At 41.3% G+C, this 25,171-nt stretch overlaps 1 protein-coding gene across 1 annotated transcript in view; it reads left to right on the top strand.

Moving 5' to 3' along the window:
• Positions 1–3,144: 3,144 nt before the first annotated feature.
• ube2j1 (ubiquitin-conjugating enzyme E2, J1) overlaps positions 3,145–25,171 on the top strand; it is a 49,815-nt gene continuing 27,788 nt past the window's right edge. Inside the window, exons 1-2 of the mRNA XM_010737307.3 lie at positions 3,145–3,521; positions 23,323–23,396. Of these exons, the coding sequence (XP_010735609.1) occupies positions 3,491–3,521; positions 23,323–23,396 (105 nt within the window). The 5' untranslated portion in view covers positions 3,145–3,490. The remainder of the gene's footprint in view (positions 3,522–23,322; positions 23,397–25,171) is intronic.

The raw sequence follows: 25,171 nt of genomic DNA, 5'->3' as shown, positions 1-25,171 counted from the left end.
TTTGCTGACAGAAAGAGGAAGACAGGATTGTGGCAGTTAGTTCTAAACATAAAGCTGGATCAATACAGAAAGATCATATATGAGCACTACCTTTGGTGGGACTGACAGCGGTGCAGAAAGGTGTCATGGTAGAGTTTCTAAACAGCCTGGGAGATGTCAAGCAGAATGACTGTGTGCTTTTTGACTCGGTAAAAAAAAACATGCAGGGAACATAAAACAAAAGATGGGACATGGAATGTCTTATTATGTCTCTCTTCACCTGACAGCACCTGCTTGTGTATCAGCTTCTGCCAGCACTCAGGAAGATGAAATTTAAATAGACAAAAATATGCTGTTTGAATATGATTGTGTCCAGAATATAGCACCAATTCTGCCATTTCAGCTGCTTTTGATCTGCAGCCATGACCTGCATAATCCAAACATACACACACTATATGATATTCAGAGAGTTTAAGATATGAGAAGTAAGTGTAGAGCTGTATGGGTAAGTTGTAAACCAAATACAATGCATTCTGTGAAGTTTGATAATACATTATCCTACTATTTCATGTCAAAATGGCTGCTGTGAAAAAGGTCTGTGTTTCTAAGAAATGATTTTACAAGAGACTACTTAGGTTAAGGGTACTGACATGTACTAAAACTGATATTTAAGTTGACCCTTCTTATAACTGATCTTATCTAACGAGTTAATCATCAAGATTAGTTACTTTAATTAAATTGTTTATGAGGTTTTAAAGTGTAGAAGAGTCCAGTTCAACAAGTGAACTTTAAAAGCTGGTTTTGCATTAGAACACACGTTTACAGAACTTTCTGACCTTGTCATATATCACAGCTGAACAGTCCAAATGATTAGAACTGACTTACTTTATTGGAACAAAAAGCAAGCCTGTTTTGTTAGCACAACATAGTGAGTTTTGCTTTGTTTGTTTGTTATTAAAGCTGATTATTATAATATTTGAACTGAATTACAATTTGAATCCTTGAAAAGCTGAATCCTAATAACTTATAATCCTTGTTTATTCGGAAGAATATAAACTGGCATGTTTACATGACACTGTAAGAAGTAGTTGTAGGTTGTTATGGAATGTTCTATCCTTAGGTTACACATGCTCATGCATGGGCCTTGATGTCATAGACAGTTACAGCACTAAATCATATCAGAGAAGACTCTCTCTCTTTGGAATGCGACGCTGCTGTTTGGATTGCTGAAGGAGTGCAGGTGCCAGCCTCTCTTAGAGTTGCCTGGTGACCAGGGACGAAGAAACTGAATGTTGGCCTCCTGGACATAATAGACTGTTGACGTTCCATTAACATGAACAGACAAGAGTGTCTCCAGACGAGAATGTGCTGAAGGTGAACACTAACATGGGTAAAAACATTCTCTTTGATAATTCTGGGCATATAGTATTTGTGGCATCATCTGTATAGGTTTAAAGTCGGACCACTAGGATGAGTTAGGCAGGATAAAGACCAACTTATATGCATACCTTATTATATGTGTGAATGTCTCTTTCTCCTTGATCAAGGGTCAATAAATATCACAGCATAAGACATCAGAGACTCCTGAACACTTTCTTCCCTCCTGACCTGGTGCCATTGATTTCCAGCAATTTCTCCACAACAAGGGTCACGTAGTACCCTGCCAGTGATGCAGTAAATGTTAAATCAGTGTGTCTCAAACTTTTTAGACTGTGTACCATGCACCTCAGAAAATATTACCATTATGACAGACGTTAAAATACAGCAGTGTAGGCTGACCCTTTTCAGCTGCAAGCAGCAGGTTTATTACTAATATGAAGATTATTTATTGTTGACTGTTGAATCCTGAATCACACCGGTTAAAGAACCAGAGCTAATTTGTTGGAAAGCGATCTCCTGATTCACACTTCTATTCCTGATTTTTCCCATTTGGAGCCACAATTGCAGAGTTTATGAACCACTTCTCTACATCACACTGGTGTCATGTACTGTATGTATGCAAAGGGCAAGAATGTGACTACATAGCAGGATGGTGAAACCAAACATTTTAGGAAATGCAAAAATCTTGATAGTGTAATATACTATTAAATGTATTTATTTCATTTTTAAGAAAATATTCCAGAGATTCCTCCAGGTACTATTGCAGGAAGGTCATGTACCACTAGTGGTACTCATCCCATAGTTAAAGAAAAGAGCAAAGAAAGATAATGCATAGGAATTTATTCTATTTAATACAGCATTTAATTGTTATTAAACATATCGTTTTTTTTACTATTGGGAATTTGAATCATAACCTGTGAATCCCAAAATATAATTATAAAAAATTTTCTTGAATCCATATACAAACAAACTCTAAAAACTCTAGACAAAAAGCCAATGCATTTCCATGACTGTAGGGTACTGGAAAAATACAATTTTCTGAGCTTTGAGAATTTTAGATTATTTTTAAATTTGTGCCTTGTTTATAAAATTTTAAATGGTTTGGCCCCTCCTCCACTACGTGACTTTGTGTATACTCGCTCAGTCAGCTCTATTAGATCCTCCAGAATATCCTCTGTACCAGATTGTACCATGCCATTTCATCGCTCTGCATTTGGGCGATCAGCCTTCTCTGTGAAAGCCACAGCTCAGTGGAATGCCCTACCTGATATAAAGAGCTGCATTTCCATCAGTACATTTAAAACCAAATTAAAAAGTCTGCTAAAGGATACTCAGCTCTGTAGCCACTGACATCGTGGGTGTATGTTATGTGCTATTGTGTAACTTTGTATTATGTGTCCTGTGTGTTTTTGCTTTGTACTGTTTGTTATTGTGCTGTAATATGTTTTCATTGTGTCTGCCGAAGGGACTGCAGATGAAAAGTAGCTGTAAGCTAACTCTGGTGCAGTACATCAAATGGAAGCATTTATGTTTATGTTTATGTTCAATACTGTACTGTAAATAAATCAATGAAACAATCGAACACTGAAAATTTTATTGATGGGAATTCACACCACAAAGTAAAAAGTCAAATACTGACAGTTTCTTTGCTGTTTACATTACGACATTGATAACTCAGCAGAGTCAAATCTTTAAGGTCAGTCATAAACAAACTGATCACGTGACATGCTGAGTTATCCTGACAGTTTCTTGCATTAACGCGCATGCGCACCCTCAGATCTCCAGCCAGCCAGTACTCAGTCACTTCCTGTTTACGTTTCCACAAATGACGTCACGCGGATACCATTGAACTCACAGTTTTCAAAGCCGAACAGAACCAGAGCAGAACTTGACAAACTGCTTCCCAACACTCTGTTGACGGCTCCGTTCCAGCAGCTCCTCCTTTAGCTACACACCGGAGCACCGGGGAGCGGGAACGAGCCTCGGCGTCAGCTGTCCGAAGCGAGCTAGCCCGGCTACAAAGTGAAGCTAACGTTAGGGAGGCAGCAGGCTAGCTGGTGGCTAGCTAGCGAGTCAGCAAGAGGAAGTGAGCAGCCGTTCATCATCACACGGAGAGCCCAGCGGCGGGAGCATGGAGAGCAGATACAACCTGAAGAGTCCAGGTAAGCCTGCTGCTCCGAGTCATGACTGACAGCTGGAGCCCCCAGACTCACTTAATGACGTCAACATACAGCTGGGCAAAGTGACACCTGACATTAGTGTATACTGCACATAGTGTGTGTGTGTGTGTGTGTGTGTGTGTGTGTGTGTGTTCAGTATATACAGAGCTGCTTTGTTTTGACATGATTCAGTACTGGGTCAGTTCTCATGGACTTGCTTTGGTCTAACTCAAAGAGTACATGGTGCTGAAGAAGCTGAAAAATGCATGTTACTATGTTATAAACGCAACAAATCAAAGCAGAGAACAACACAGTTAGTTAAAACCAGAGAAGAAGGAAACACAGGGAGGGTCACAGTAAGTGCAGGACATTGAACCTGGTCAGTCAGTGTTGACATGGACATTCTCTGTCTCTGTCTCTCTCAAACCGTCGCTCTCAAATCAAATCGAACTTCTTTGTGTCACTATTTTGGAGCCTAAATTTCAGTCAGACTCAGATTTAGAAGCGTGTACATCAAAGAGCAGAGTATCAGAGTGTAGATGCTCTCAGTTTGAGAGACGCTTCAGGCTGACTGCCCAGTCCCAGCTTGTGATTGGCGCCCGCAGCGTGACGTCGGGCGTCTAATGCGAGTTTTGTGAAGTCCTGGTTTTGTGTGTGTTTCTTAAAAGGATACAGTGTTAACATTATATCCTTCACATCCAGCCACATTAACGTCATAACCAGTGCTTTAAAAAACAAAACAGAATGTGCTTCCTGGAATACTACAATAGAAACCATGATACTGTGCCTGGAAACGCCCTTCTCTGGTGTCTTCAGTTCCATTTTCCTTTATTGTCCCCGATCAGACGAGGCATTTGAAGAAGAGCCTTTGTGAGGCTGTGAATAGCATTGCTTTTACTTCTGGTTTCTGCCATTTCATAGGCCAAATGACTCCCAGGGGTTTGATTGCAACCTGTGGCCATTTGCTGAATGTCATCTTCCTTTTCAGCTGTCACTATATGATAAAGGTTCAAAAGCCCCAAAATGAAATATAATAATCAGCAATTGATCTATAATAAGAGCTTACAGTTAAAGCTGTGGTAACTAGGTGTATGTAACTTTGTGTTCTTGATATTTGGACTTGTGAATGTGCGTGTCCCAGCTCTCCTTCACACGCAGCTGTTATATGACACAGTGTGGTAAACTGAAACTGAGAACTGAGAACAAAAAAACAAAAACAGGATCCTGATAACATAATAAAAGCACTGTGTGACTAGTTGACTAGTCTAAATCCTAATTTCTGGGAAATTATTTGTAAGGAACTTCCAAGAAAACAATAAGTTCATGCCACGTATCACCAAGTAGAGTATCATGTAAGTTTAATATTTGCTCTTCTGGTGTACAGCTTTTTCTCTTAACGCATACACACACATGCAGGTGCTCTGTACCCACGAGCATACATGATTTGTTTGTTTAGGGCCATTGGGTTGGAACTGGTGAGTCTAGTCTTTCAGTTTCAATATTCAGAGTTTCAGAATGACTAATCCTAATGAAGAGTCTGTTTAATGCTAACAAATCATGCCAGACCTTACTGACCATAAAACAAGGTTAAATACTATAGAGCGAGTTAGTTAAACTTCAAAAAGTACACATACACAGATTAAATATGAAATATATTTACATCTTTGGTGACATGAGAGTGTCTGAGTGAGAGAGCAATACATTTACACTATTGGTCAGTTGAGCGCTGGAGTTTCCCTATTGGCTGTTGCTCTTTAAAAATGAATAAGCATCAACGTTAGATTCTTAGCCTGTACTCATAGACTCTGGAGCTACACTGCTTCTGAAGCTTGTTTGTGAAACAAATCTCATTTATTTAGCCTGAACGCACCACAGATTGCCTTCTGTGTTACGCTCTCATGCTGTCCAGTACTGCACACAAACTGACACTGAGACACTGACACAGCAGGTTTAGTGAAAGCTCTATGAGGGAAACTTAGGACGCATGACATGGTAACTGACTCAGCCGTTTTTACGTACTGTCAGTCATTTCTTTGAGCACAATAATATGAAGCAGAATAAAACAGAAGAAGTGTTCTCTCTTCTGTATATCATTCCTTTTAGAAGAGTTTGTGCTAATCCCACAGTTGTTTACAGGCTTTTCATTTCAGCCAAGTGATGAGTCCCAAACACACTATGAACACAAGACACGTGACTAAGAGGACAGAAACACTCCTGCACATTCCCTACGTGTGGTCCTCCTTGTAAAATGTGGCCTTATCCACAGCTGCTTACTGTGTGGGCCACCTTGTGGCTCCAGTAAACAGCTTTTTTTCTGCTGTACTCAGATTCTGGAGCTAGAGTACGTGGTGTTTCTTATTACCGTCTAAAGCAGCAGTCATGGTTGGTTGGCTGTGTACTTTTGCAGACAGCAGTCCTGTTTGATTAAGAGCTGAGAAACTCTGAGAAGCTTTTAATCAATCAGTGGCCTGGTGGTAACAGCTGTTCTCATGGCTGGAGCTACATGCAGCCATGCTTCTGTATCGTCTGCCTGGTGTTCCCTGACGATGCAGTGACCGTGGTGTGTGAAGTGTCCAGGAGAGGTCCTTTGTCAGAAGGTGGGGATCATGGACTGTCTAAGGGAGACTCAACTGCTAGTTGATCACTGCATGCCCTAAGACCCCAGCCTGGGATACTGATGGCACACAGATGGCACAGTACATTACCTGATATTTACGAGGGAATGACACTGTAAAACAACATAAAACCTCCCGCTGTGAGTATCATAGATGGTGCTTATCCTCTGTAACAGTCCAGCAGAGTGAAAAGAGCTTTCTGTGTATCCTGAGGCATGAGAAGCAACAGCATTTAATGTTTTTTGACTCAAATGTAATTAAATGGTTTCACCACACTGTCCAGTCCTCCCTCACTGAACTTCTGCATGATCAGCTGCCTCAACATCTCCTTTTAAAGTTTTCCAGTGCCAAGCAGCATCCTCTTTTACGGGGTGGTGACACTATAGGCAGCAGCATAAGCTTCCAGGATAGCTGCATTATTCAATAATGTACAATATGTATGATTTGGTGTTTGTTACATTTTGGTGGCCCCAGTTTCTGTTGTTAAAAACTACAGTGCCTGCTCACCCTGCTAAACTCTGTAATTCACAGAGTTGAGGCGGAGCAGCCAGAGGAGATCAGATGGAAAAGCAGAAAACATTTTCTTCATAAAATATGATCCAGTTTTAACAAAATCAGTCAAATAGTGCTGTGTGTCTTAGTTGGTCCTGACCCGGACAGTTACAGTATGAGAACAGACATAAGGAGCATATTTGTTCAATTAGAAGTCAGTGTAGCATCAAAATGATAACAAAGCTGTTGTAACGAGGCCTTACTGGGTTCAGTTCTGACCCATGTCCCCATGCTGCATGCCATCCCCACTTTCCTGTCTCAGCTGCTCCTACCGAGTTAATACATAAAAGAAAATAAATAGTAAGAATGTTGATAGTGAATATCTCCTAAATTAATGTAGCCAGCTGTTTCCATTTGACTCCTGGCTGGCCCTTTATTTTTCTGTGCATGTCACTGATGATCACATCCACAGTGCAGTAGTTATGTATGTAGTATTTTAATGGCTGCAGTTAGTGTGCTCTATGTGCAAAATCATTCCTTACTGTCTCACCATTTTCATTGAATTCAGGAGCTGACTGAAAGAACGGGATTAGCTCTCTTTTGTACTCTTGGCTTTACCTTTGTAGCTGAACGTGTTGGAAGCAGCAGAAGAAGTGGAGTGAGGGAAGTGCTAAGACTTTGGAGGAGTCTTTCTTTTCCCTCCTCTTCTCTGTGCCTTTCACATCTTTGGAGTTGTTGCTGTTATGCAACAGTGTCTCCTCTCCTCAGGACCAACTATGAATCACTCCCGGTGGCAAACACTCAAAAAGGTGTTGCATAATATGATTTGGCGTACAAGGATTATCACCCCATCGCCTAGGGGGAGTGACCAGACCTCCGCTAACCCAGCAGAGGCCAGAGGCACTTGTGTGGGAAAGGGCTTTCCCATGTCATCTCTGCTTACTGTTACTGGCGCAGGATATGGAATTCAGAAGGGGATATGGAGCACTGGAGTGCCTGTCACAGTGCATCCTGCCACTGGCAGGGACAGTGGTGTTAAGAGGATGCTGTGCTGAGATCTGGAATGCCTGCGCCTGCCCTCTGCACACATCCAATCTACATCCATTTATTGACCTTCACATAGTGAGACAGAAACAGTATGGAGGTCTGGGTAATGGATGACAAAGTCACAAGGTTTCAAGTTAGTGTAATAGTTGTCTAATAATGGGCAGCAGCCAACATGTGTGACTTAAAATTATGATAATAAATGTTGTATACCATAGAAATCTCACCAGAGCCCCACTGGAGAGAGGTGCAACTTGTCATCACATTACAAGAGCTATGGCCCTAATCTAACATCTTTATCTGTGCATGGATACATGTGTTTCTTAAGTGGCTGGAGCAGCTCTTTCCCCACGCTAATAAAGACATAGAGTAACAATAACAGAGAGCAAGCACAGACCTTGTTAAGCTGTTATTAATCAGAGAAATAAAAAGTTATTTCCTGATTGTTTTACAGCGGTTACAGTCAGCAGGTATAGACACGCCTACAGCAACACACCACCAGCTCCCTCTAGCCTTTATTGTTGTTTTGGTGATAGATTTATAGTCAAAAATTTGTGTTTATTCATCGTCATTTTTATCATAACCGTGAAAATACCAGAAATGATCGGGATACATTTTTTAGTCCACATCGCCCATCCCTAGTGTGTGTATATACAGTAAGTGTGCCTGTAGTGTATCACAAAGAATGAGTATCAGAGGCTGCTGTAAGTCGGTTTGAGTGTCTCTGAGCTGGCTTTCCACCCTCATTTGTTTTATTGTCTTATCAGCGGTGCACTCTGGTAGCCCCGCCAGAAAGTTCATTAGCAAACTGTGGTGGGACAAATTAGACTATGGTGGACTGCCACAGTTGGTAACTAGTGACTAACAACATGAATAAAAAGTGTTTGTGTAAACAGCTGTAACTGTTGAATGGATATGGAGTGGATGACTGTACAGTATGTATCTATGTATGTATGTATGTATGTATGTATGTATGTATGTATGTATACATGTCTATATACAGTGACAGTGCATGATGATATGTACAATATGTACAAAATTATACATTTCTAATTAGTAGTTAAGTGGATGTTTTCTTACTGACACTGCCTGATGTTAACTGTTGACTGTGGATACAAACTGGTTGGCGGTGCTACAGCACCAAAACAACTCTGGACATGTTCAAGTACCAAATGGGGGCAGGTCAGCACCAGTGGTTTTCTCTAGTAGTCCTGTTTGGTGGCCAAGCCAGATCAGACAATGATGGATCAACAGAGACCAGACTGGATTGTTCTAGAGTAGAACTGCATCAGCAGATCATGGGGCAGGTGAACTTTCTGACCTGGGGCAGCAGTGACGTTCTTTGCTTGGTCTTTTGGAGTCTATGCTGGACACCCACTTTGGGTCCTGGGAGGCTGTGGATCCCAGAAACAGTGACTGACAGAGTAGGCACAGTATTGTTGAGTATGGTAATGGTGGGCAGTGAGGGGGCTCCTCCTATAGTCCACTATCATCTCCACTTTGAGTGGTTTTTCTGTATTTGCCAACCACTGCCTTCACGATGAAACACATTTATTGTGAAACCCATGCAGGAAGTGTAGTCAGTAACTTTATAAATGATCTTCTGCAGACAATAAATAGCGCAGAACAAAAAGTGTCTGAGCTTCTGCTGTGACAAAGCGGCACCCAGCTCGCAATTTTGACAGTCGAATTTGATTTGAACCATTCGTTCCTTTTTCTTTTTATAATTTAGGGCCACATGGTACTGTATCAGCCCACACAAGTCTCATGTTTGACCTGTAAGACACTATAAATTCATCATAGATCAGAGAGTCTTACAGGTCAAACATGAGACTTTTGTAGGCTGATACAGGAGTACCATGTGCTCCTTGTACAATGATGCAGCTAAAAAAACAGACAAAATGTGAGTTGGTCTTTTTGACTGACCAGCCCATTAATGATAAATAAGGGAGTGATCATTCAGATTTAGTCTGCCAATTCCAAAAAGCTGGGAGGCTTTGTAAAACCCACACAAGAATATATATTGAAACATGCACTCATCAGACCACTATGAGGGGCCGTTCAAGACATTATTAATTCTGGCCCTCTCACATATATTCTCCTCACACACATATATTCTCCTCACACACATATATTCTCCTCACACACATATATTCTCCTCACACACACATATTCTCCTCACACACACATATTCTCCTTTCACACACATATTCTCCTCACACACACATATATTCTCCTCACACACACATATATTCTCTCACACACACATATATATTCTCCTCACACACACATATATTCTCTCACACACACATATATTCTCACTCACACACACATATATTCTCACTCTCACACGCATATATTCTCCTCACACACACATATATTCTCCTCACACACACATATATTCTCACTCTCACACACATATATTCTCCTCTCACACACATATATTCTCCTCACACACACTTATTTTCTCCTCACACACACATATATTCTCACTCTCACACACATATATTCTCTCACACACATATATTCTCTCACACACATATATTCTCCTCACACACACATATATTCTCACTCTCACACAGATATATTCTCACTCTCACACACATATATTCTCACTGTCACACACATATATTCTGACTCTCACACACATATATTCTACTCTCACACGCATATATTCTCCTCACACACACATATATTCTCCTCACACACACATATATTGTCCTCACACACACATATATTCTCCTCACACACACATATATTCTCCTCACACACACATATATTCTCACTCTCACACACATATATTCTCACTCTCACACACATACATGTATATTCTCCTCACACACACATATATATTCTCCTCTCACACACATATATGGGGCGGCTGTGGCTCACAGGCAGAGCGGGTCGTCCACTAATCAGATGATCGGCGGTTCGATCCCCGGCTCCTGCGGTCTGCATGTCGAAGTGTCCTTGGGCAAGACACTGAACCCCAAATTGCTCCCGAAGGCTGTGCCATCGGTGTGTGGACAATTGTATAATTGGTTAGCTCCAACAACTGATGGAGCAGTTTTGCACCTTGCATGGTAGCCATGCCATCCCAGTGTATGAATGTGTGGGAATGGGGGTGATGCGATATGTAGTGGAGAGCGCTTTGGAGGTGGTCGGAAAAGAAGGACTAGAAAAGGCGCTTATTTTAAGTACAGTCCATTTACCATATATATTGCCTTTTTCATAACATATATTCTCCCTCACAAACATATATACATTCGTGTTCACATAACTATATATGTCACTTCTATTATGTATATGCACATTTCACTGGGAAGGAAGTTCCTCCTTAAACAGGAAATCGCGTCTCCAACTAGGAAATGCATATTCAAGACTTTGTCAGCTTATCCTAGCAGAATTATTATTAATTATTATTATTATTATTATTATTATTATTATTATTATTATTATTATTTTTAACATTGTTTCATGGCTGTGTTGATGGTTTCAGTCAGACCATCATCTACCTTTCTTGTCTGGACAACAAGAGAGCCTCTAGTGTTTTGTCACTATTCATAGCTGTTGTTCTGGACTTTGGATTACCGTCCAGGGTGAGATCCCGCTTCATGCTGTCCAGGAGAGGACTTAACAGACGTAGTGTTATTACTGGTAGATCAGTGCATCATCAAAGAATGGAGAGACTGTGAACAGAGCTACATCGAGTAGTGTCATTTCACTTTGTAAATCTCTACAACTTTATGGAGGAGCATGGTGTATTAGAGTCATTCAGTGAGCTACATTTATTTTGTCTTCATTGCATATATTTGCCAAGAATTCAAAAGTCTGCCACTGAATTTCAGAACCAGTGGAATAACCATGGTCTTCCGACACAAAGGGGACAAACTCCTCTTCAGCTGTGGCAAAGGGGCATAATCAACAATGCAGGAGTGCATGTTAGTCTGTTTACATATTGTTGACGTGTTTTTTTAAGCTGTTGACTAGCCGCAGCATTAGATGTGTTGACAGACATTTATGATTTAGTAGACTGACAACTTACAGTCCACTGTCTTTGGGTGGCATTCACTGCTTGCCCTGCTGAAGCAACTTGGGAGCTTGGAGGTCTGAAAAGTTATGTCATCTCACTTTCTGCCGAGCTGTGAACGACGTGAAGTACAGACGAGCCTGTCCTCTGCTGCTCAACACATGAGGACAAAGATCTGACGATTTCCCGCGATGACAAAATATTTCTTAATATAGCGATGACTTGTTGCAGTACTTGTTTTTCCTCTCCACCATCTTTGCTGTGTGTGACATGAACGTAACCCAGCACAACCTTCTATGCCAATAACATACATACATTCTTCTTTCACATACATATATTCTTGACAGACATAAATATATGCATGTGAAAGTGAGAATATATGTATGTGAGAGGAGAATATATGTATGTGAGAGGAGAACATATGTATATAAGAGTAAAAATATATGTATATGAGAGGGCCAGAATGAATGTCTTGAACGGCCCCTCATAGACCACAGCACACTTTTATGGTTGGAATGGTTCGAACCTATGTGTTTTTTTGTTTTTTTTTAGAATATTCGAATGTCATTTTGGAGCAATTTTGACAGCCCTATCACCTTGCATCACCCTGACTTATGAACTGAGCTGTTCACGGATCCCCTTTAATACTTACCAATGGTCCTGTTTACCAGTGGAAGCTTCCCAATAGGAGTGTTTTGAGTATCAACTTTTGTAGGCATCAAATTCAGAAAGAGTTCATGTTTCATTTGTATATATATATATATATATTTCAATTAAATACAGGTCAAAGGATCTGCAATCGTTACATTCTGGTCTCATTTATGTTTTACAGTGTCCAAACTTTTTTGGAATCACAGTCGTAAATCCTGATGTGACAGGCTCCATAAAGTCTGTCAAGTTGTCCAGTTCTCTCTTACTATCCATGAGAGGGCAGCTTCATTATATATTCTAGAGCGAACCACACGGCCAATCCATCCAAGAACAATATCTTCAAAGCTGGACGATGCTGTAAGTAGCTCACACTGACAACAAAGCATGTGTCCAAATGATTGATTATTCAATCATGGGCTGCGTAGCTTTTTCCCTAACTATTAGGATAATACCATCTGCAACAATTTCATCAGATGCCATGTACATTGCATTAAACATTGTCTTGTAATGGCAAAACCAAACCATTTATAATGTGCTCTCACCAGTGTATAATTAATATTCAGCTTTCACAAAGAGCGACCACATTCATATTCCATCCCGACACACACACACACACACACACTCAAAAAGAGGAGGAAAAGTTTAGACACTGTTGAATCAGGCAGCCAGTAAGAAGCTTCACTGAAAACCAGGCTTTACTTGACTTAAATGGGGCATGGTCAGAGAAGTTGTATGATGGTCAGACAGATTTTATTGTCCATACACACAGAATAAACCAATGCCCCTCCTCCACTGCGCTTCGCGGATGAAGATAATCACACTTTGCTTCGTCTCCAGAGCAGCTAACTCCCCTGACTGTGACTATGTGTTGATGACTTCTGCAGCATAAAGAAAATCCCACCATGTTGTTGTCTGGCTGCTGTCTGCAGGGATTAAGGTTCTTCGTTGATACGACGGATTTCCATCAGTTGTAGTCCAGAGAGGCCATGTAAGCAATCAGTGCAATAACAGCAGTTGGAACAGTAGTTTTCCTGTGGACCGCTTGTCAGTTGGTGCTGAAGCAGTAATATATTTATTTTGAAATGACCCCAGCCCCCGCTTAATTACAAATAACCAAGTGCTGAGTGGCTGACTAGCCCAGGCATGTGGGCTGCCGGCCAAACAGGTTTGGGTATCATATCTGTCAGCCTCTCTCTGGACTGGAACCGTTCCCATGTCTGTTGTATAGATTTCAAACTTTTGGATAAATAATGGAGTGGAGTGAGATGGACAAACAAAATTTTAAAATGGTGCTGCAGAGTTCAAACGAGAGTAAAAAGAAGAGAAAGTCTTGTGGGGCTGATGCAGAATTAAAAAAAAAAAAAAAACAAATCATTCATTCTGTGTCCTTACCTGTCAATCATTTAAACTCAGTGAACCTGAACGACACTGACAGCTGAGAGCGCAGCCCAGTGATACCAGTTCAACTCTATCAAGGGTTTGCAGCTGCAGCAGTAAGACAGAAGACAACAGGGATGTACTGGAGTTTATCTAGCTGACTCTTTAACTACATCATGAGCCTTTTGTGCAAACATGGTCAACTTTTCATAAAATTGCATTCATCAATGCCACCTGGACCAGACAGTGACAGCTCTTGTAGGCTGAAATCAGGATGATCACATTAACCAGCGCGCAATCATCAGACTTGAAAATTATCCCACAAAAACAAAAGTCTTTCTGTTGTATCGAGATAACGAAATAAGTTGTTATCACGAGATAACAGTGCATGAAAAAAAAAATTCCATGGCTCCCGTAGGATCCCTATCACCAATTTTATTCATGTTATGTTAAAGATTAACTATTTCTAAAATGCCAATATTCATATTATATATTGACCATGACTGACATGGCCTTTAGGTTTTGATGATGACTGGCTGGATATACAGGCACGTGGAAAGATAACTTGACACAGGAGTGCTCTGAGATTTGGTCTAGACACCAGGATATTTAGTCCATGACCCACAGAGCTGCCACTGGCCCTGCCATCAAAGCTAGTGCTGCCACCCGCCATGCCAGAAGATACTGGTGGATGAGGCACTGAGCTGACTCCCCCACATGGCTCATCTCTCATTCTGAAGTGCCTGTTCGGCCCTGATAGCCTATCACACCTCTGAGCGCTCTGATTCCTCTCTGCAGGCCACTGATGGATTCCCCAAGTGGAGAATCATGACTAACTGGTGGCCAGGAAGATAGAGAAGATGTTTTAACCTTAATAGCTTTTAGCTAGAGCCTCCCCCCTCTCACGGACAGACACACACACACACACACACACACACACACACACACACACACACACACAAAATTGTCTCTGTTTGTCTATCTGACCCATGTCACCAGTATTTTAAGGAACAGAGACAAAAAGTTCTTCAGTGTTCGGACAAGTCATCACATAAACATGTGTATGTGGAGACAAAAACCGTGGAATGGCACATGGTCCTGATAGTTTTATCTGCTCACACAGTCAGTCCTCCTCCACACAGCCAGAATGTAGAGTTAAATGCCTCATTTGCCGCTGCTGCTGCCGCTGTGGGAGCAAAACCGAGTGCTGCTGGCGTGTGCCAAGGCCTGCTGGGTAGTTGTTGAGGGGGACCACTACTCCCTGTGCTGTCAGGACAACTTAAGCCACACATCGGGCTTGTTGTCGCTTTGGGCAACAGCCATGTACCATACTCTGAAGCCGAACTTACTGTAAACACTGCATACACGTAGATGCATGGTAACTAGAAGTAATTCACTGCATGGCAACTCGATGCCCCAGGCTTCCTACACAGGCCTGGAACTAACAGAAAAACACAGATAAGGCTGAATGATGCATCGTTTGAAAGTGTGTGACTTTTAAATTACTGGGCAGCAGAATTATCAATGTTTTAACAACCTGTAGGAGAGATTTTAGCTGGAATCAGATTTTTGTTAAAGTTAGCTAATTAACACTACTCCTGTGAGTTGTTGGGTTATTCTGCTCTCTGCATGTTGATGTACTGTTATTTACACTCGACCAAATGATTTTATAACTTTTATAAATAAATACACTCTGCTCCGTGTAAGTGTACTGCTTGGGAAAATATTAAATATAGTGACCTGCGTGACTCTGTGATGTGGGTCCAAGAACTCCATCAGAGTGCAGGGCTCCCCTCAGGAGGTCGGTTAGTCGTAATCCCCTCTCATCATAGTCGACACGGAGCTAGCTAACACATGTCCATGACTGTGTGTCTGGCCTCTCCGGTCGGGCTTTAGCTACACAGCCTCACTCTTGTGGTGCACTTAAAGGTGTATGTGTAGATTAGAGGTGTTGCCTCCAGATGTTACCACCTTCATCAAGCTTACAGGTTGTCCCATTAAAGTTATCAGTCAGTTCCCCTTTAGCACCGGGATTAAATCCAACATTTTGCCAAATAAGTGCTTTTTCTTTTTGCTTTGACACCAAAATCTCTGCTATCATCACGCCGTTCCACTCTCCTTACTCTCGTCATGTGATAAGTAAAATCTGACTCCAACTTAGACTCTGCTGCTGCTTCACAGACCACACACTTCCAGTTTATAATTGTCATGTCTGTCATCCGGCTATTTTACAAATTGGAATTTAAATTTGATGGATGTTGGAGCTGATATATGAAAATGAACTAAATAGGTTTTATTCCTATAAAATAATTATTTATATTATTTATTCTAATTAAAAGACTGAGTTGGATAAGTAATGCAGTTAGTGTGTAATCAGGTGTGTACTCAACGACTGTGTAACACCAACTACCACAGCAAGCCCACCTGTGGCTGTAGGAATGGCAATCTGTGGCAAGATGCTGAGTCTCTGAGTCTGAATTTGGTGTCTCTGGTCTATTCCTCTATTGCACCATGAGGTTGACTTATGTTTGTGGTTCTGAGTGAATATCTCACTAACTATTTTTATTTGAAAGATTATTTTTTGGGGCTTTTTATGCCTTTAATGATAGGACAGCTGAAGATAGACAGGAAGCAGGGGGCAGAGAGAGGGGGAGTGACACGCAGTAAATGGCCGTCCGATGCGGGATTCGAACCGGGGCCAGCTGCAGCGAGGACTGCAGCCTCCACACACGGGGCGGCCGCTTAACCCACTACGCTACTGACCGCCCCACTCACTAACCATTTTATGGATTGCCATGAAATTAAGTTCACTTATGCAAGCTCCCAAGAGGATGACATTTTATGATTTTGGTTATCCACTCACACGGTGAGCTTGACTTTTGGGTTTTTATTGACCCATCACGTCAACTATCGGATGGATAGGTATTAAATTGGGTTCAGACATAAAATAACCGATTCTCTGACTTTTCATCTCACACCATCATCAGGTCTTTAGTTTGTCTAATACTTGGATGGTTTATGACCAAATACCTGAAAAAACAGTGACAGTCCCATCAGCTGCAGCTGTACTTTGTTAATAGACCCTTTTCACAGCAGCCATTTTGATAGTCGGGTCAACAGGTGTCACCAATGAGACTAATTCAAGTTCAGTTAGATTTAGTGCAGCAGAGCCTTTCCAGTGAGCCAACATGCCCCTCAGCAGCACCCTGACTCTGTCTGAGCTGAATGGAACTGAACCTTAACTACTATCATTGGAAATACCTGTGTTTACACTACTATTTCATGTCAAGATGGCTGCTGGGTTTATATGCAAGTGTTGGCATGCATGCTAGCACCCTAAACTAAATTGGGGAACATGGTAAATACATCTGCATTCTAGTATTGTCACTGTGAGCATGTTAGTGTGCTGATGTAACCTTTAGTCTTGTTCTATAGAAAAGTAGCTGAAGTCATTTAGAAGTTGACTTCTCTGTGACTGAGTGGTAATGAGTGTTGTTAAGTCTGCTTCTATTCATTTAGACAAAAGTTATGTTTTAATTATAGAAAATCAAACATTAAGTAGGCAGAGTTAGTTCATTAACATTAGGCAGAGTTCATTTTCCAACTTTGAAATGTTGCTGTGATTTGCAAAGCTCTATAAATTGCTGATTCTGTGCCAGACTCTGAGCACACACACACAGGCACATAATTACATATTAACTGCACTCGTACAGACAAAGCCCTTCACTAAATTTAGGTGGTGTTGTTCTGAAGAAAGAGCCATAGTACCATGAACTGTTCCACCAGCACAGAACACGGAGGAAAGACTCAAATCTTTTAAGGCAGGTGAAGATTAAACTTCAAAAATAAACTGAAATAGAAAACATGTAAGAAGCCAATAATAAAAGAAATGCAACAAAAGAGACACACACACACACACACACACACACACACACACACACACACACAAACACACACACAAACACACACAGTGATTAGACCTGTAGCTTTCATTTTCCTCCTCACACTCAGCAATGCAACACATGTCCTCCAGTCTCCTCTGCATTGACAGCACAGGCACAACAGACATAACAGCAGCATATCAATCAGCATTTTTCAAAGTTTCCCTCTTGGGTCCAAAATGGTGGGATGACATTTTCCTCTTCAGTGGCACACACATGCTCTGCAGCTTCCATCGCAGGTTGAAAACTCACTTGAAGGGGTACCTCACGTCACCTTCTCCCGGCTCGTTCATCTCCTCTCCTCTTTTCATCCTAATTGCTGTCAAAAATATTTCTCTTTATTTCTTTTCAGAGCGCTGCTCTCTTCTGCTCTCTGGCATAACAATTCTGTGGTCTCACCAACATCTTTAGGATACTTTGGTTGACTCCCAGCTACCAGCTGCTTGTACTTTTGGTGTAGTAGGAACTTTAAGGATGTTACTGGTGTGTTTGTGACCGACATTAAAGTCTCTTTTCTTTTTCTACCTTCAGAGGAATTCCATTGCTTTTGTCTGTCATTTTTCTTTAGCATGAGAAACCACTTCACACAGAATGGAGTCAGAGTTAGATAATAAAAGAAATAAAACTTTCTTTGGTTCAGTGAGACTTTCTGTTTTATTGTTATTTCATTCATTATATTAAGTTTAAAAATAATGTGAGCGTTCAGAGACCTTCCATTATACTGCAGAATGTCTGTGGCTCTCTGATTTGGCTCGTGTGTGTGCGTGCCTCAATATATTATTTCATTGGAATATTTCATTAGATATCAGGCGGAGTAGTGGATAGTATGTTGATGTCATAATCATATATTCTCTGGCCTTGAAACAGAATGGTAATATGCTTATTAAACTGTTCTAGTTGACTAACATCAAAGTTATTCTGCCTGTTTGGTCACATTCTTTTTTATCAGCAAAACAACAACCATGTCAGAAACTTTCAGGTAGCAGGCCTGTTATTTTTAGCTTACAGCAAAAGAAACATCACACTCTATCAACACTTGTTAGTGGGCCGTGTGTTTCTGTAGTTAAACAAGACCAACAGAGTGATGACTTGTATAAAAGATGCCAGTTTCAGGAGAATTTCCCAGTTCAACTTCAGTGCATATTGTACCAGTATTTTAAGACTCCCAGTATGTCAATAATTGAGACTGCCAGTATTTGTAACTGCAACTGGCACATGGAACATTAGACCTGCAGAGTTGGTAGAATACACATTTTAATTAAATGTGTCTGATCCACTTTTTTCCTCAGCTGCTAATTTCTTTTTCAGGTTGTGAGCATTAATTATGCTGCTGCTAAAAACTCCAGACAGCCAGACAGTTCTCCAGGTGATTAAGAAAGGATTTGATTTGAAGGTCTGGACCAGGCAAAGTTGTAACTCAAGTACTACAGGAACGTAGAATGTAAAATCTTATTGGATTCAGTAAAAGAGCTGATATAATTTGGGTTGGATCAGCATATCTGATACTCAATTTGGATTCAATAAAATACTGTTGAACCTCAGACCTAACTCTGTCAGTACCACCCAGCCTGAACATCCTTAATGATCACTGTCCTGCCTGTCTGTCTGAAAGCTTTGTATGGTTGGACAGGCTGATCACACTTTCACAAGTCACATTTGTGACCTTCCAGTTCTGGTTGTCAGTTGGTCTTTTCAACATGTAGGCTGCTCCACCTACAGCTGGCTCAATCAGCAGTCGTGAATTTGACGTTTTGTTTCCGCTCGTGACGGATGGAGCTCACACTGTGAAGCGCTGCAGCTGCATGTTGAGCTGTTCACAGATCGCTGCACAGTTAAGCTTCCTGTCTGTTATTTAATTTGTTGGCTCTCGTGTGCGTCGCCACATGGGAAAACAGCTTTGTCATAATTTGGGTTTGTGCTGAAGCTTGACATTTCCAGAAAAGCCGACAGATTGTCATTGATGGAGGTGGAATAATGTATGCATACATTATGTGTGGAGAGAGCAGAGATGACACCAGAAGCTGGAATCAAACTCACAACATAAAAGGCACGTGCCATTATTCCCAGGCAGTAACACCCCCTAAAGCAGATTATTTCATCATTCTGATGGAGATGTCGCTCAGCTCAGGACTCTTCTGTTTTTGAAGTTGTCTTTAAGTGAAATGTCAACTGATGGATGTTGGTTGGTGGAGTTGAGCAGTAAAGACAGAAGGCAGGAATCCTGCCTCCTTTCCTCTTCTAAAACCTGGGAAACATATGTGAGGTTCATCACCCTGGAATACGGTCTGAAAGGTTTTTGCTGTGCAGAACCGCGAGAACATGAGGTGTATTCTGATCAGTACTGGGACGGGATGCTTCTTCAGTAGGCTGGTGCATGGAGGGTGTATTTCTTCATTCACAGGTTCAGCTTCTCATATGCCCCCTTGTCTAATTTTAGGCTTGAGCGAGACTGCAAGGACTCAATGACCCCTGCACTATTGTGCAAAGCAGAGGAGGCGGTGGAAGCCACAGACCCGTGTTCTCTTCCCCCAGTCTCCTTGTGTGTCCAATGTGGGATTACTGTGGTTTGTTCACATCTTCACTGAAGAGTGTCTGTCCTCGGGCAGAATGTGACAGAACACGTGCCCTGATAGCCGCGTTGTGTCAGACCATCTCTCTGCTCCACTGCTTCACCCCCCCTTGCAGCCTGCACATCCTCAGCTCGTCTCGCCTTCATCCCTGTTATTTGCCCTCCCACCCATCTCCACCGCTGCCCTTCGTCCGCTTCCTCTCTGTACATTTCACAGTCTCCATTTCCAGCTCAACACCCGAGCACCCTGCGCTCGATTGGATTCCAAACCAATTTTGCCTCCATGAATACCTCTTAGTTCCGCTTTCCTTTTCACAATTACTTTCCAATTTTCAGCCCCGTTCTGTTTCCTCTTGCAGCGGGGTGGTAGCTGATAGCTGGAGCTGGAGTAGCAGCCCCATTAAGAGAGCAAAAGCAAGCAAATTGACCTCGCTGTCCGATGAACACATTATCAACATGAGGCTGAGACTGTGACATCAGCACCTGTTGTTGTGACTCATGACCTTGTGTTAGAGCACGATGGGATATTTAACCTCAGGCTTTGCCCTGGATGGACTCTAATGTGGGCTCACTGCGAGAACCCGCCTCCTGGACTGGTGTAGCTGCAGCCTGGTGGTCAGAATTACATCAAGGAGCATCTCTGTGTCTTTGCTGCCAGGACAGTGAGTAACAACAGCTGGACTTGTGTAACCATCCTTTTAAGAGTGATGAGGTTGTTTATATTCAGATTAACCCAGCAGGCCTTAGTATGTTGCAGGCTGGGTCATGACACGAGGGTTAATGCCAGCAGATGTTTCCCTGCCGCCTCATTCTAAGAGCATGTTGCGTCTGCACATAAATTCCCCAAATGGTGCCGTTGGTAGAGATTGACCCCTCATACACAAATGGAAAAAATAACTTGTTTACTCTCTTTGTGCCTTGAGCCTGACTTCAGCTGTTTGTAGCATACAGCAGGATCAGGACTCCTGCTGTCATCTTCTAATCTTTTATTAACTTTGCTTTAATAAGCAATCTTTCAGTTTGACCACAGCACGTTGAGCTCTTACATCAACAGCATATATTCATCTTGTCTTTCTTTCTGCAGAGTGCTGGATTGATCTGACAATTGCCGTCTTTATCAATTGATTCATCATTTGGTTAATTTTGTATCATAAAAGACAGATAGACAAATAGTCACATTTGAGATGCTGGAACTAGTTATATTTGTCATTTTCATTCATTTAGAATTTGACACTTTATATACAGAGCAGGTCTAGACCGTACTCTTTATAATATTATTTACAGAGACCAACAATTCCACCATTAAGAAGCACTTGGCGACAGTGGTGAGGAAAAACTTCCCAAAGCTTTAACCTTTAACCTTATGCAGACCCAAGCTTATTGGTAGACGGTCATCCACCACGACCAGTTGAGTTAAAGAGAACTTTTAATGGAGATATGACTAAAGGTAGTAATAATGGTAATCATGATAATAGTATAGTGAATGTCAAGAACAACCACAACAGCAGGCTCGACCAATCCCTGATCTCGGTGTAGCCACCATCTATGAGAACCTGCAAGATGAAAAAGCACAAAAACTTTGAGGAAAAAGTTTCGTTAGTAACATGCATTAATGAGACACGAATGGAAAGAGAGAGAGATCTTAAGTCTACTCTTAAAAGTGTTGACCCTGTCTGCCTCCTGAACCCAGAAAGGTAGTTTGTTCCACAGAAGAGGAGCCTGACAGCTGAAAGCTCTGGCTCCCAATCTACTTTTGGAGACTATAGGAACCACAAGGAACCCAGCATCCTGAGAGCGCAGTGTTCTAGAGGGGTAGTAAGGTACTATGAGCTCTTTTAGATATGATGGTGCCTGACCATGACGAGCTTTCCAGTTAATCAACCAAAATATGTTGATTAGCTCAGTATACCATGATTATGAGCAGGGTAAGATCAGTAAAAGGTACAATTCTGGACCACTAATTCCATCAGCATAACAACAAACACAGCGTGACGTCATGTAGTAAAAAGTTCCAATTCTACTTTGATGATTTTTTGTTCAGAGTTAAGCCAACGCATTAAAACATTAAAAAGCTGAAAGAGGCACACGCAGCCAGGGTAAAAAATATCTTCACAAAGAGTTGAAAAAAACCCATCACAGAGCTGTCTCATTTCCACTTCTTTTATTCTACACAGAGACATGACAACTTCCATTAATAGCATTCCTCACCTTTACCTATGGAAGACCATTTGTGGTGGAAACACTGGCATGTCACATTAAAACCCTATCAGGAAACAGAGGTATTATGGCCTTTGAGACGCTGAAAAGCTTTTAATGTGACAGCAGCTTAACAGCAAAGTATAGTGGATTGTGATTAATTACTAAGTGAAATGAGAATTGCTTTTAAAAAGAGAAACTGCAAGCAGCCAAGTGGTGAGTATGACATGATTCTGTTTCTGTACTGATGGAATTAGTGCTGTAGAGAAGTACACTCTGCTGAATGAACAGGGATACAATCTTCTGACAGCTTGCCTGTCCCCTGTAACTAAATATGTACCCAGTGTTCTGCTTCTGAAGTGTTAAAATCTGTTTCCTAATCAAAGACTCATGATTTAATCATGCAGTATGCCAGTCCACGCACCAAGGGCTTAGTGGGAGCCGATGTGACATGGAAGTGTCTTGTTGAATATATGCAAAGAAACAGAAGAGCCAAAGGTGGTTTTAACCCTAGATTTTTGGATAGTACAAGGAGCTTCATTGTTGCTTCAGCTTTTTTTATCCTACCTGTCTGAACGAGTGTGACTGTCAGTGTGAATTTTAGCAGAGACTTTGTGCGCCATCGTTATACAGAGCCCAGTCCCTCTGCTTGCTCTTCTCATCTGTCGGTCCGTGTTAACGTCCTGTTACTCGGGAGCAGCAGATTCGCAGCCCTCTGCATCTATAAATCAGAAATGTCAGCCTGTAAAAGTGCTGCATTTGAAAACACTGAGGATGTAAGCTGTAAAGATCATGAAGAAGATGTGAATTGTTTGATCCTGCATGCACTAATCTTGGTGTTTTTTTGTTTTTCTGTGTGTGTGTGTCTGTGTTTCTTTTGAATAACCAGCGGTAAAGAGGCTGATGAAAGAAGCTGCTGAACTGAGGGATCCCACAGAGCACTACCACGCCCAGCCACTGGAAGTAAGTTCACCACAGGACACTACTGTGCTGAGGTACCTGTAGAGTGCCAGTGTTTGTACTACAATATTTGACTTAGGGATCACCACAATAATTTCATTTCTGGTTTCATACCCCTGCTGTCTTATTTTGATACTGTTGTTTTCTCCAATTTCTATCAATGATAATATGGAGGAACATGGTAACAGCACAAAATAAAAGTCAGGGTGCACTGTACCTGCCATAGGGCTGTCATGGTATGGATTCTTTTTTACTGTAGTGAAAAAGCAACATATCCCAGCAGTTTGGCAGTTTACCCCAATATGATTGGGCAAGTTTAAATATAAAGACGGATGTAAAAAGGTGAGCCATCTGCATTCTTTTTTTATGTCTGTCCTTATCAGAGTTGTACATGTGTAGTACTGATCAGAAAATTTGATGTAAGATGGATAAGGAAGAATAGAAGAATAAAAATAAATAGAAGTCATTGTCAAATCAAGACTAGACTTAAGGTTTCTAAGGCGGCAGTGCATGGAGCTCTAAAATGTTTTGCAGAAACTAGGGTTACTAAGGGGTGTAAAATTTCTATATTTCCAGAAACTTTCTGGAAATTTTCCATGGGAAGTTAAACTAGGGAATTTTGAGGACTCTAATGTGGGCACGCGTTAATTTTGTCAATTAATTTTAAACAATTAACGCGTTAAAAAAAATTAACGCAATTAACGCGGTTTTGTTTACTTCCGGTGGTGGCTAAACAATAACCTTTTTGAGCGCTGAATCGTACGTCGACACCGCCGCCATTTTGGATGTGGCAAAGTAGAGCTTTGTTTCCCAGATATATTAGTGTGTGTGTGAATGGGTCTATAAGAGGCATTAACTTAAAGCCCTCACGGAGACTGCGCCCTGGGCGGTCGCCCACATTGCCCATAGCTAAAACCGGCCCTGCTTGTATTAGTTTACGGGCAGATCTGCCACATCCAATATGGCGGACGCGTTAACTTATTGCAGCAACGGACCAACCTGCTCAATGCGGCGTCATTATATTTATGATCTATCCTAACTAAAGGAGAGTCTATGTATATATGTCTATGATCTATCCTAACTAAAGGAGAGTCTATGGCGGAAAGATGGATAAGGACGGACTTTTAGGGGGAACATCTCATTTTAAAAAGTTGCCCGACGGCTCATTGGACAAAAACAAGGCAATTTGCACAGTTTGCAAAGCCGAATTTAAATTCCACAGAAGTAACACGACTTTAACATATCACCTCAAAGCAAAACACCCTGCTGAAATTACCTCCACGGGACCTCGCCAGTCTACACTACAGGAGTGGGGCACTCGTCAGTATATTTCCTCATTCTGGCTTTTTTTCTATTTGCACTGTGCATATGTGCACCTTAAGCAAATAAAATTAATGAATTTAAATATACTTTCTCTGTGTTTATTCTACATTAATTTGATCATTTTACATAAATAAATATTCATTATAAGCTTCAGTCTCAGAAAAATACACTTAATTTATTGATACATGTATTGATAAATTAATCGCGATTAATTACAGAAATTTTTGCGACAGCCCTAAAATATATATGTGTGAATTAATGGCAGTTTATGAGAATTAACTGTAATTGGTTTTAAATTCAAGTGTACCTGCATGAAACCTAGTTATTTTAGTCAAGCTTATGCTAAAATACATTTTTCCCAACTATGTGGGAAAAGTTCCCTGTTAAGGGCCAACCTTCAGTTTTGTAAATTACTGGTTTATTCACATTTATTCCCATAAATTCCTGTTAATCCC

The sequence above is a fragment of the Larimichthys crocea genome, chromosome XI (assembly GCF_000972845.2).
Source record: "Larimichthys crocea isolate SSNF chromosome XI, L_crocea_2.0, whole genome shotgun sequence".
In the NCBI taxonomy this organism is placed as follows: domain Eukaryota; kingdom Metazoa; phylum Chordata; class Actinopteri; family Sciaenidae; genus Larimichthys; species Larimichthys crocea.
This window is presented reverse-complemented; position numbering and strand designations above follow the sequence as displayed.